General features: G+C 46.8%; 5 protein-coding genes across 5 annotated transcripts; 2 read left to right on the top strand and 3 right to left on the bottom strand.

Moving 5' to 3' along the window:
* Nucleotides 1–2,324: 2,324 nt before the first annotated feature.
* Nucleotides 2,325–3,206, bottom strand: MAA_08717 (uncharacterized protein; the record flags this gene model as incomplete). Its single annotated transcript, XM_007826715.2, has 3 exons — nt 2,325–2,336; nt 2,392–2,794; nt 3,010–3,206. 3 exons carry the CDS (start codon nt 3,204–3,206, stop codon nt 2,325–2,327), a joined length of 612 nt encoding a protein of 203 aa, XP_007824906.2.
* A 1,081-nt stretch (nt 3,207–4,287) lies between these two features.
* On the top strand, nt 4,288–4,893 carry MAA_08716 (uncharacterized protein; the record flags this gene model as incomplete). Its single annotated transcript, XM_007826714.1, has 1 exon — nt 4,288–4,893. The coding sequence occupies one exon, from the start codon at nt 4,288–4,290 to the stop codon at nt 4,891–4,893; it is 606 nt and encodes a 201-aa protein (XP_007824905.1).
* A 3,179-nt stretch (nt 4,894–8,072) lies between these two features.
* On the bottom strand, nt 8,073–8,953 carry MAA_10998 (uncharacterized protein; the record flags this gene model as incomplete). The annotated part of the gene is made up of 2 exons (XM_011412943.1): nt 8,073–8,079; nt 8,298–8,953. 2 exons carry the CDS (start codon nt 8,951–8,953, stop codon nt 8,073–8,075), a joined length of 663 nt encoding a protein of 220 aa, XP_011411245.1.
* Nucleotides 8,954–10,046: 1,093 nt separating this feature from the next.
* Nucleotides 10,047–10,301, bottom strand: MAA_10997 (Histone H4; the record flags this gene model as incomplete). The annotated part of the gene is made up of 1 exon (XM_011412942.1): nt 10,047–10,301. The coding sequence occupies one exon, from the start codon at nt 10,299–10,301 to the stop codon at nt 10,047–10,049; it is 255 nt and encodes an 84-aa protein (XP_011411244.1).
* Nucleotides 10,302–12,138: 1,837 nt separating this feature from the next.
* Nucleotides 12,139–12,651, top strand: MAA_10996 (Cwf15/Cwc15 cell cycle control protein; the record flags this gene model as incomplete). The annotated part of the gene is made up of 1 exon (XM_011412941.1): nt 12,139–12,651. One exon carries the CDS (start codon nt 12,139–12,141, stop codon nt 12,649–12,651), a length of 513 nt encoding a protein of 170 aa, XP_011411243.1.
* Nucleotides 12,652–12,786: the final 135 nt, after the last annotated feature.

Below are 12,786 nucleotides of genomic sequence, written 5' to 3'. Positions count from 1 at the left end.
AATTAATAAAATAATATAATAATTTTCTTATTTTAATTTATAAAATAAATAATATAAAGTAAATTAAATATCCTATAATAGTCTATTACACGACTATAACTTAACAAAACCCTAATAACTATATATTAGTTTTTACTATTAAAACCGCTAAAAGCGGCGGCAGTTCTTGCCTAATTTAGTAGGGAGAATAGCGCCTCCCGGATTCTGTATATATTTAGCAGCTAAGCCAGAGCATTTACACGCCTACATGAAGCCTACTCATCGATCGGCGAGAATGAAATCGCCTGATCGATTACATTAACATTTCACATGGTGTGCCCTAGCTGAAGCAGGCAGATCAATGTCGGTATTACGGCTACGAATCAAAAGTGATCGCCACAGCCTAAGTGCGTATACTTCCGGTTACTGCATTGTTCGCTCTGACTAATGTGGCAATATATCCACCTAATCAGGGTTGCTGGAATAGGAATATCCAGGAAATCAGTGATAATTGCTGCCAGACATTATAAGCTGAGCCGATCTAGCCGGTTTCTCGCCACGTGGCTGCCCGTATCTATGCAAATAAAGTTAAATATATTTATTAGGCGCCAAGAAGGCTCAATTTACACGAGGCTGCCTGGATCTTGATCATGAAATCGCTGCAGAATAAATATTTCACGAGGGGAGCTCGGACTGAGCTCGGCATTTTATGGCTTACTTGCAATAATAAAAGGCGGCCGCATCCCCTCTATCGTTTATACGCTCAATTACATAGGTGCTTCTTGAAAATAACTACCTATTATCACTCTGTTCTTAAAATACAACTCCCCTATAAGAGGTTACACACGACAATAAAACAAGTCTTATTCATCTCAACTACTCTGACGACGGTAGGCCTCGTCAGCGCCCAGACTCCAAACGCGGCATGTGCCCCGGGCGGCGCACATATTCAGACAGGTTCTGTGGCGTGCCACTGTAACGCCGATCAAAGCGTTACCTGCGATGCCTTCAACATCTGTGGTGTTGGCAACACCAAAGCAAACGTGGATCTCGTCAGCACCTTTACCGCCACGGTGCAGTGCCGCAACCATGACCAATTGTCGACGTCAAGTCGCAGCCCATTTCGGATACAGTGCCAGTACATAATCTCCGGACGAAGAACGGTTGCCTGAGTGTTCTGTCCGAGTCGACTAAAGCGCCGACAGCGTCAGATTTCACGAACCAGGCTACATGTCCGAACGGTAACTGCATGAAGGAACTCGAGGGAGGCACTGTCACGGATAGTTCTACATTCAGCTTGGTTTTTGCAGGCTTTACTTGTCCGTACCTCTCTTTTTCTCAAAATTGTCCTTAGGGCATTATGGCGGGGTGTTTATAGCTATAAGGCCTGGCCCTCGCTATTATTTCCAAAAATCCGAGACTGTTTATATAACGGTTTTTATAGGGTTTATAAAGTGGTCTAATAGGTATAAGATAATGAATCCAATAGAATCTATTCAAGGAATAGAATAAAAGTAATCGTAATACCGAGAATAGACGCACTGCTAGTAACAGGCTCAGCGTCAAGGTGACGAGGGTTAATAAAGGAGGGTTACTGTAAAGCACAGCCTACTCGGTACCGACGGCTTTGTATGTAATTATGTACTTGTAATAGCGGAGTAAATGCTCCGTCACCAACACTAGCGCATCTCAGGCAACCAGTTAAACCGGGCGTTTATTGCTTTAATGTTGAAAACTCAGCCGTGGCACGTTATCCCTTATCTATCGACATAGGCTGTTCGCTGAACCCGCTCTTTCTGCATGTGGACTCAAGGGCTTAACTTTTGAGGTTATAGTGCTCCTCGGCCAGCCAGGTATTTGATCTTGGAATCAGCTCACGCATGCATCCGAGCTAAACTAGTCCCTAAAAAAGTCTGACATACTATTTTTATTGTTCCTATAATTCGAGCAAGTGCCCAGGTACCGTGGAAGAGATACAGTTCTGGTTAATGTAGGCTTTATATTTATAAGCAAATCCCTCGTAAGAGCATAAGAGAGAGAAAAGTAGAAATTAATCAGGTTAATAAAATAAAAGGGAAGGCCAAGATAAGAAGTGAAAGAAGGAAGTTAGGTTTAATCATAGTCTTATAAATTTCTCTAAAATAGCGGGAGATATGTAGAAAGTAAGCAAAGTAGTCCGCGGGGGCGGCCTCTTACCCGCGCCGGCAAGCAGTTGAAAACGGCAGCCAATTTGCAACGACCGACTTTACGTTTACTATCACTTCTAGTAACCCTTTCGTGTAGCGGAAAGTAAGGCTAGTCCTTTGCATTGCTGCCCAACTACCCTTCAACTTGGATAGTTACTTTCAATAATAGACCTAGTCTTTTATTTAGCGTTCCTAGCTGACAATTAGAAAAGTAATGTCAACTTACCTTGGGGCATTCGATCTCTTCCGTTGGCCGCTCCATCGTCCCACTGCTGAACGTTTTGCATTTGGCTATAGCATCAATAAGCCCTTGTTGCACCTTTGCGTTGGAGATTTTACGGATCTCGTCAAGGAGTGGTTGGAATAAAGACACATTCTTAGTGAGTGTTTTCACTCTCAATGTGATGCAATCATCAGGATTATCGTAAGCCTCGCCTGTGCCCTCATAAGCCTTCTTATTGCAATACGCCACTGTGCCGAGACACGGCTCCTTCGTTGCCCGCCATGCGTTCCCTTTGAATGTCGGGTTGCCCTCGCAAAGGTTGGCCTGGTTCTCCTCCAAGGCCGGCTCTTTGAACGGAGGTGGTTGCCGCGAGTCCATGCAAGACTTGGGACTGTCAAAATGCTCCCTGTTACACGGAAATCGCTGGTTACACAAGGGCTACGGTCACGGGATTAGGGCAGAAGGCCCTCACCGACTTCTTGTATAAAGAGACGTCTTCGGTCCCTCAAGGCCTTGAGGAAAACCAAGGACCTTTGATACCAAAGACTGTTATTAGTTGAATTGAGCTATTGCTCCAAGCCCTCTATTGAGCCCTTGTCACACTCCCCCATGGCCTCGTACTTCTTCCAGCCGCAGTAGTCCCGGGTGCCTAGGCAGGCTTCCGAGTCTCTTGGGAACTCGGCGTTTTCGGCCAAGCATTTGGAGCCAAATGCATTGTAGAGGGGATCGATAAAAGGCTTCTTGCTCTGTTCAGTCTCAACGGGTCCCGCGAGAGAGACGGTGGCAAGAGCGGAAATGAGAGCCAAAGAGTACTTCATGGTTGACGTAAAACCTTGAAAGAGAAATAGTAAAGCAGAGATGACGGGTGTGGGTAAATGGCAGTTCGAGTAAGTATAAGTTGATGCTTGGAGTTGAACTTTACATGTCGAGGCAAGACTTGCTATTTATCTTGTCAGAAATAGTATGTTTAGATTAACGTTGCCGAAAGATGCAACGGCTAGTACAAGGGCAACGTGGCACTGCATCTCCAACTGACTAGTATGTACAATGCGACAAGAATATTATGGTCTGATAGTAGATTTGATTGCAATGCGACAGTAGCTACACTGCTATATTGCAAAATCTATAGGGATCCACAAAGTTCGGAAAATTACCATTGATGCCTTTTTTATCTATAATGGTAAGTTAATACGGCTAGTACCGTGTCATCTTGTGCGACATTCCGCCTATTATGGGGCATGATGCGAATAATTCACAACATTGAATGGTCTCGACGCTACACTTCTGCGTTGGGTTTCAAGTCAGTAGACAAGGTCCATATAAAAACACACATATAAGTCGATATCAAGTCAATACAATTCATTCCATGTCGACACTGCCACATGTGGAAATAGTGGAAATCATGGGTTAATAATATTTCAGGGGTCAGTCTCCTACCGAGGGTTAAATCTACAGCACAAAATCCAAAAATAAACCAATAATATCATGTGTTCATACCACTACACTATATGAGAACGAGTCAGTCTTTGAGGTACAATCTACATATACAGTAGATCCTGGGAAGTCGATTCAGACGAACGAGGTACTGCAGTATGGAATACATACGAGTGTATAGATTACTTACAGCAATTTCTCTTTTTCTAGGCGCCGCATTGATGCCGCATCTATGCCGTTGACTGTAATGTGGTCTCATTTCATGGTCATTGCTCAGGTCTTCTATTCGGCCAAATCCGTCCCTCAGTATCTGTTTTTTTTTATATATAGCTCTGTAGGTAGCACCTAGATCCAAGGTCAGCAACTTTGTCCCGAGGAAACCAAAAAGAACGAACCTCACTCTTTCAACCTACGTTACCTACGATTCCCATTACATTACTGTCAATTCATTCTAACGCAACTACCATGCTCGCCCTGTCCTTGTTGCTAACTGCCGTGGGGGTCAATGCCATCCTCGGCGGTGAGGTTGCAGGCGTCTCGATCTCGGACAAGGAATTCTTTTGTGCCGACGAATGTGCCTACAAAGGCGTCTTCTTTGAGCAAGGGGGAAAGTGGTGCACGAGGAACGACACTACTGCCATAGTGAACTCCGAGGGCCTCGCTCACCCCCAGTATCCTCACGCCTGTGCAGGATCGCGAGTACCAGAGGGCTGGCAAGAGCGCGCCCTCAAGAATGGGGAAGAACCAAAACAGTGCTATGTCTACGAGCCAACTGAACCCTTCGATTACTTCTGCATTGCCGACAAGAACCCAGGAGGCAACGCAAAGAACGTACAATGGTCAGAAATCGAAAAGAAGCTGGCATCGGCCAGTTCAACAAATTCGGCAAGCCAAGAGGGCGAACAAGGCGCTTCTGAGAAGAGCAAGCCGGCTTCTCCGGAAAAGTTGAAGCAGTGTAACGATCTACGCGAAAACAACTTCTGGGAGTGCTGGAATAACTTCAAGGACGACTTTCAGAAGTGTGTCGACGACGCCCAAAAAGTATGGGAAGACTGCCGGCGTGGGAACTAACGCCGTAGCGGACGGGGACATACCAGGAAAAGCTGGGTATGTGGTTGATACTTGTTCACAAGGCTCGAGTATTTGAGATGGGCAGGCTCAACTACCACCAGACTCCTGCCAAGGTCTGTCAACAACAAGAGGCCAGCTATCAACTAGCTGGGCATAACCAACCAAGCCAGCTTCCAACAAGCTAGGCCAGCTGCCCATATTAAATTCGGCAGCTTGATTGTGTTTAAAATTACAGCTATGTGTTAGAAATACGGTGGCAGTATTATGGGGATGTAAAATTGATATGTTTTTGACTGTCCTGTTCTTTGTCTAGTATAGAAAGTTTAGGTTTTTTTTAGAGTATTGCTTTTTGCACAAATATAAATCTCTACTTGCACAGACATGTCTTAAAGTCCCTTGCCAGGCCGTGCTACTTCGGCGACCGCAGCTACTACCGCCAACAACCCTACATGTAGAGAAGATAACTACAATGGGGCTACAATCCCACAACAGATGCCCCTGAAGAGGTCGTTGGAAGCCATGATGTAAAGATTTGCTATGCATTTCGGAAATGACTGTTTTTCCATGGCTATACTTGCGCGTGCGGCCACGAATGGAACGACCATATGCGCATTTCTTATGAGATAGTCCATGGGACGAGGCCGAACAATGAGGAGATCCAGGGCGAAATCAAGAATAACGAACAAGCCAAAATCGCATACATAGACAAGATGGAAGGCCTAAACATACAAGCGTTTTAAACTACGCGGTCATGTTACAAATAAACGTAGTCTGTCTTTTCGGTTGCACTGCACGGAGAAACAAGGTAACTGGATGTCGATGCATGTCGATAGTTAACCTAAGAAGGGGACGCAAAGCCAGTCTATCAGTTTCTGTAGTAATTAGAGTTTGGATTTGGGACAGCACGAAATTCACCGACGAAAAGTATCAGCCACCAAATACACGACAATATATGTCTCCGCCGACCTTAACTCGTAAGATTGTCATCATTAATACCAATATAGAATACTCACGAGTCGCCCAAAATCCTGGATATCCGACAGCGTCTCAGAACCGCAACAACACACCAACTAGTCCAGCTCTTTTCCATGGCTGACATTCGAACAGGTTCAAGAAGGGTTTGAGAGTTCTCGTTTAAGATGGAACCCAATGCACAGCAAACAATACAGTGCCTCAGAACCAACCGCCATCTGCCTGCCGTAATGAAATCACTCAATAGCAGTTGAAGGCAATTTCCCCAAAAAGTTTGGTAGTTCGCACCTAATGTTACCCTTTGGAGCCTGGTGGCTCAAATTGACAAGCTATTCAATAGTTCGATTACTTCTTGCGGTGTTGTATCTTTCTTTGCACACTGGCTGCACAGTTCCCGCTAGTTCCTCTAGTTTAAACTGAATGTCAATCTCGTGAAGAAGCGCCAAGCGCGTTTCTGGATTATTGTGCTATGTTTGTTACAAGGCATTAGTGTTGCACTTGGCTCACTTTGTCTGAAGGCCAACTTACGAACTGGAATGTGCAATACAGTTCACTAGGCGTTATCCTCCTCGCATAGCTTCCATCTTCCTGTCGCCATTTTGCGGCCATCATGCAATGATATTGCCACGGCCTCACTTCAGTATTATCATTGTTCCATCGCAACAGTTGGTGACCACTGAGCGCCATAAGTGCCGCTTTGAAGGAGGCGTCCAGCTGGTTTTTCATGCTATTAACCCTTGTTGTGGTCTTATTTATAATATAATCGGGCCTGAGATATGAGCTAGGATGGAACGCTCGAAATAAAATAGCTGTTCGGTTCGCAAGTCGTACGATGTCAGGTCGAGGCGACCAAGCTTGGTCTGACAGACTTTTACAAAGAAGACAATTCGCATCTTTCGTCACTCGCTGCAGACTCAGTATAACGTCGGGTTTTTTGTGGCGAAGGATGTCTTCGAATACTTCATACGCCCGTACTTCCCACGTCGGCCATCTGATTCCGATTGCTGTTCCCATTGCTTTGCTGATTAGCGGTCTCACGTCGAGGATTGTACAGCGGCAATACCGCGGTTTGTGCCGTATTTTCGTATAAGGCGATCTACCTCCTGCAGCGACGGGCTGCGAGCTACCATAGTTTCGTAGTCCACGGTGGCGTGGTTGTTACATGGCTCAATCATCACAATCAGGATGTTGAGGGTACCCTCAGCTAGCTTCAATGAGTTAGCCAGAGCCTGCAGGGTTACTTCTTCTGCGCTACACAATTCAATCTCGGCTGCCCATCGTTCAAGGGACACTCCGACATATTTTCTTAGACGCGGAATCATAAAAAGAAATCGAGAGAGCGTTGAGGGTGCGGGTAATCTCTTTAGCTGCGATTTGGCTTGCAGAGAACTCCAGCAGCTCGTCAACAGAGGAAGTTGTTTGTAGCTAGAGACTTGTCATACGAGACTCCAGCTAAGGGGGTGTGTCGGATAATGGTCCCTCAGTGGTTGGACCACGCAACCGTTTTGCTGCCTGAGTGGCAACAGCAGTATTTCGAAAGTATTATCTTGAGTTTCCGCTGTGTAGGGGAAAGGAGAGAGACATGAATACAAGAATTACAACCGCTCAACGCGACACTTACTGACTCCAAAGCCGACCCTGAGTTGCCACTTTACCAGACCTATTATTAACTAAGCGTATTTATAAACTTATTATTCTTCTTGGTTCCCATCCTTTAGAAGGGTTCATATTATTTGTCTCTAGTCTTGGAGGGTTCCCCAGCTACCTTGCCAAATCAGGGTGGCTGTCCAGCCTTTCAAACTAGAGATATCAATGATTTATGACATGCAGCAATTATGTCAAGGCCGCTTGTTCTACCAACAGAAGCAGCTTTATTCCACAGGAGTCGAAGATGGGAGGGATCACAGCAGATTTGGCCAGAAATGCACCAGGGACGCGCCATGTAGATACACCAACATCATCAACCAAGTCAGCTACCGGCACAGATACAACAGATGTCAAGTCAGATAATGTGCAGCAAGAAATTGAACAGGTAGTGCGCTACACTAATGAGTCCTATGCTGAGATTCCGGTAATGAACCCAGGCCCTGTGACGGTGAACAAGGTCGAGTGTGACTTGGATAAAGCGATTGTTCGCATTCGGAAGCTCCGACTCGACGTATCTAAGTTCTAAAATGGGGCCGTTCCCTTACAGGCCCAACGATGACCTATGGTCTGGAGTTGATATTTAGATTGTTAATTCGGATCCTTCGATCCAGCTACACACATGTGCTGCTTACTTATTGGAACCTTTGATAGTCCAGGTCCAGAATTGCACCCCTCTAGCCTTCCTTGTTTTCTGATGTAAATTGGTACACCTGAAACAGAACATGGCCAGCCTAATGTATTTGAGGTTAGTAGCACTCATCATCCGGGACATAAAGGAAACATACAAGGCAAGCAGGAGACAAGCAAACACACCAAGCTGCAAACCCTGCAGCGAAGTCTTCTCCCAGTCGAGGGAAGGGCGCCAATCGACCTCACTAGATGTGTGGTTGGCCTGGGTTGAACTCTTGCTACAACAGCTCGGAATCATGTCGCCGGCAGACCCAAGGGCCCCGAAGCTGAGTTTATAAGCCCAGCACTGCACAGCGCCACAGTCGGCGTCGTAATCCTCCTCCTCACTTGTGGTTAGTACCCCTATCAGAATGTCGTCACCTGGAAGCTTGATAAGGCGCACGTGCACTGTAGGAACGTCTTGAACCACAATGGAGTCAACCTGGCGGATCTTGTAGTCTACATCGATCAATTCGATTCCTTCGATTTCGTCTTTTTCCTTGGTTGTCGTGCTGAGTTCGTAGCTGATTGCTTCCTCATGTATTGCCTTTGCATTGCCACCGACATCATGCACATTGGCAGTCATCGGCGTCTCCTCACCATCGCCGTGGGAGGGAAAGAGTTCAAACCCATTGACAAGCAGTTTTCTATTTTCGTCGACCGTGAATTCGAGCCTAATGTGGCCGTCCCCCGTTGGGCAGTGTTTACAGCGGATGTTGAGACATTGACCTTGATCGGTTGGAAGCAGCGAGCTGTCGTCTTGTACTGACATGGTTCTGGAGACCGCGCTCCAGTCTCGTGGTTCTGGGAGGGGAATAGCCTGCACTGAACAGTGTTATAAGAATGCTATGTTATGCTAGACTAGGCACGCGTAAGGGAGCAATAGCTTTGCCATCTAGTAAGTAGGTCTTGAACATAAAGCTCCAACGTGCATATCGCATAGTCCTGCCACGTGTCACGACTGCCGAACTGTTTTCACCTGATTCATGCTTACTTGGCGATACTCTGTGTTATCCACCCGGCGTGGAGATATTCCTCACCCTGACCCTTGCTATGAGCTGATTAGAGTGGAGTGTGACAGCCTTTCAACACGCGTTTGCAGCTTTCATTGGCTTATAGATGTGCCTGGATTGGGGATTCTGGGCGTCAAGTTCCTGGGGCAATCCTTGCTTCAAAGTGATGGTAGTTCGGCCATGAATACGGATTCTCCGTTCAGCAAGCCGTGTTACTCTCGGCCGATGGGTTTGGGGGCTAATATCAATCCGGCATGCTTGCCTACTGATGCCAGTCTGATTAGTTGTCGCAATTTGAATGTCGCATATGTCGGAGTCATCGTGAGAGCCCAAAACCCAACCTGCAGGATCAAACAAGTTTTCCCCTATCCTCAGACAGAGAAATGGCTGCTTGAGTTCTTGCTCATCGATTTCCCCACCCTTCCAAGAGGTTCCAGCAGCGTTCGTGGATGGATTAAACTGAAACCTAGCATTATCTGACCAAGAGAGGATGTCATCTGCACGAACAAAGTTGCCAAGAATCAGCACAACCTTTGCATTGTCCACAACGTCGATATAGGCCACTTTGAAGTAGCTAGAATAGGGCTAAAATGAGGCAATGAATTCCGAATTGCCAACGTCTTGGGCAAGGCGACACGTTCAGCGAGGGTGGTGAGCGTGAATTTATAGCTGACACCTACAGGTTGGCGCTGTCCAAATATAGGACTCTACATCTCCTCCGTTAATTCGTCGATTTAGCGCCTGTGACCCTGGCTGTCTGGCACACACGTGATCGAGATCTTGTTTCGGTAGCGCTGCTGTTGAGTCGCAACGCTTGCTTTGGGTGCGGAGGCGGCGACGTTTCTTCTTCTTCTATTGCCCGAAGGCGTCGTCGTACTCGCTCCCGACGTTGCGGCTGCATATCCTTCCTCCTTGCACGAGGCCGCTCGTGCATTTCGTGTTCTCGAAGGGCAACTTGCTGCTGAGAACGTCTTTTTCCTTCTCCCAATACTTTTGGCTCTCTATCGAGTGTCGAATGAGCCTTGTATCGTCTGTAGACAACCCGTTAAGCCGGAGAAGATCTTCGTACATTGAGGCAGCTGTTCGCCATCGTTGAGCTGTGGCCATGTCGTCTGTGTCGCGAAGGAGGAACTGATTGAGTACGTTCGCGTATTGCTGGCATTCAATCTTCCAGTAGTCAGGTTGCCAGATGGCATTCCGCATTTTATCAATATCGGACGATTCGAAATGTTCATGTAGGATGTTACATTGCTACCTATGATCCTCCTCGACAGATTCGTGGTCCGACGAGGAAGGCTCTGGAGTGGCCTCTTGTTGTACCTTATCGCGAGGTCCAGCCTTTGACAGAGGTCTTCATGCCCCTCAGTAGACGCAAAAAATTTGTCAAAGCCACGCTTTTCATCGGGAGATGGGGTCTTCATTACCGCTCAAAGAGATGAGAAGCTGCCGCGAATGGATGAACTCGGTTGGAGGTCAGGGAGCCCGGAGACTGGATTTGCGGGCAAGTCGGCCTCCCATCACATCAATGCATTATCACGTGAATGACAATATTCACGATGGCTCATGAGTTTGATCAGGCAACTATGGATTGGTTGAAACTTTGCCATCTCCGCATGGGTCATACCAGTTTCGAGGCAATTGCCACCATGGGCTCTGGGCAAGCAACAGGGATGAATCAACCTGCCCTCGCGATATAAACTCGGTCCCTAGACTCCCTACCTCGAGCGCCATCACTGCGCCGCTTGTTTACAGGTTTATGGATTGGCATCAGGACCACATCCAGATCAGCAGTAGAAGACGAGGAGGGGTGGGCAAAATGACGGGGAAGTACTCGTGCCGGGACCGTTACAGTGAGTGTGCATAGAGCTGGACGTATACAGCTCTGACTTTCGTTTGAGCTAAGAAACTTGATTTTATTGCATAAGTGACGTGTGCGTTGATCCGATTATTCATATGAGGAATCCTTATATTCGGGCCTACGGCAAACGGCCTTCGTGGGAAACGGCGTTTGAGCCGAGACGTGCATCTTGTCACCACAATGTTGGATCTTATAAGGGCATTACCCAATGATCTCAATTTGATTTTGCCCAGCACTTTACGGTCGAGGCATAGGGTACAGTCGAAGGTCACAAACTGTGACTAGGGCTCAATAGAGGGTTTGGAGTCAATATCTAAACTATCGGGTGGGCAAATACTCATTGCCCGATGTCCCACTGTGAACCAAGACGATACCCCGAGGGGTATCTACGCTGCGCAATGTGAAACACAAAGTATCCCACAGTCCAAGCGGGCAGGATCAGTGAGACAATCCCCAGACCGGTCTGGCACTCCCATGTCTCTACTATCATTACCGAGACCACAACAGCCATAGGGCCTTCCTTGCCTGGAGAAAAGTCAAGACATGCAGACAACGAAGATAAGCACAAAAAATATCTTTACTGGATGGTGCTAGAGCAACTCCTTTCTTCATCATCACACGGCAACGTGTCAAGGAAATTCGCGTCGCATCAACCAAATGTATACGGAATACTACCACGGACAGTGGCACGGAGCAATAATGGATTATTGGGAACTTCAAGGCGACATGAAGGATTTCAACCACATGAGTGCCATAAAAAATACTAACATTGACAGACATATGCAAGGGGGAAAACTCGAGCGACTTTGGCTGGCTGAACAGTGGCGGTAAGCCTTCTGCCTGCGACATGCGTCTCTGAATGTCAGCTCGGTATAGGCAACCTGGCTGCATCAGCGGCCTAGAACAGAGCTTGATAGCACACCACACATATTTCGGTGTTGCGGATTTGATCCACCATCTTGTACAGCAGTTGTAGCCTGATGACAAACCATTGCCTGGCATCCGCATATATATAATGGATAGCTGTCGCCTTCACAACGACGTTCGCACTTCCAGCATCCATTAATGATTTTCCCAAGATATATTATGACTATTATACCAGCAGACCCTAAACCTATGAGGCGAGACGCCAGTGGCGAGGTCAAGCGAGACCTTATTTGGAACCCCCCTACCGGCCATGATGGCGGTAACGAATTCAAGGCAATACATCCCGAAAACCACGTCTACATTTCGTCAATGCAAGTATGGACGCATAAAACTGGTCTTGGTGATGAAGTAGTCAAAGCCATCGAGCTCATCTGGAGCACTGGTCAAAGCCGACGATATGGTCATCCCAAAGGGGATAGCCACATTACAACATTTCAGAGATCTGAACGTATCACAAAGATGCGTATTTGTTCAGGAGACTGGGTAGACTCCATTTATTACGAATCCAAAACAGCTCCCACCTGGAGGGTTGGAGGATCTGGAGGGATACCTCACGACCAAGACACGGGGAATGGTGTATTTGTCGGATTTTGGGGGAGGTCGGGGGGTGACATTGATAAACTTGGAAGTGTTTTCGGGGCTCCCCGTGAACAAACTCGGGACATGCGATAAGTTTTGATGTGTTTGGCTAGTATTCTTACAGGAACTCTCGTGTAATGGGCTCTTAATGGATATGCAGTCAGTTGTTAGGGTTTTGTTGAGTTGTAATTGTGTAATAAACTACTATAGGATATTTAATTTACTTTA

Source organism: Metarhizium robertsii, assembly GCF_000187425.2.
Source record: "Metarhizium robertsii ARSEF 23 chromosome Unknown MAA_Scf_3, whole genome shotgun sequence".
NCBI lineage: Eukaryota > Fungi > Ascomycota > Sordariomycetes > Hypocreales > Clavicipitaceae > Metarhizium > Metarhizium robertsii.
The sequence above is the reverse complement of the archived record's forward strand: the minus strand, read 5'-3'. Positions and strand labels throughout refer to the sequence as shown.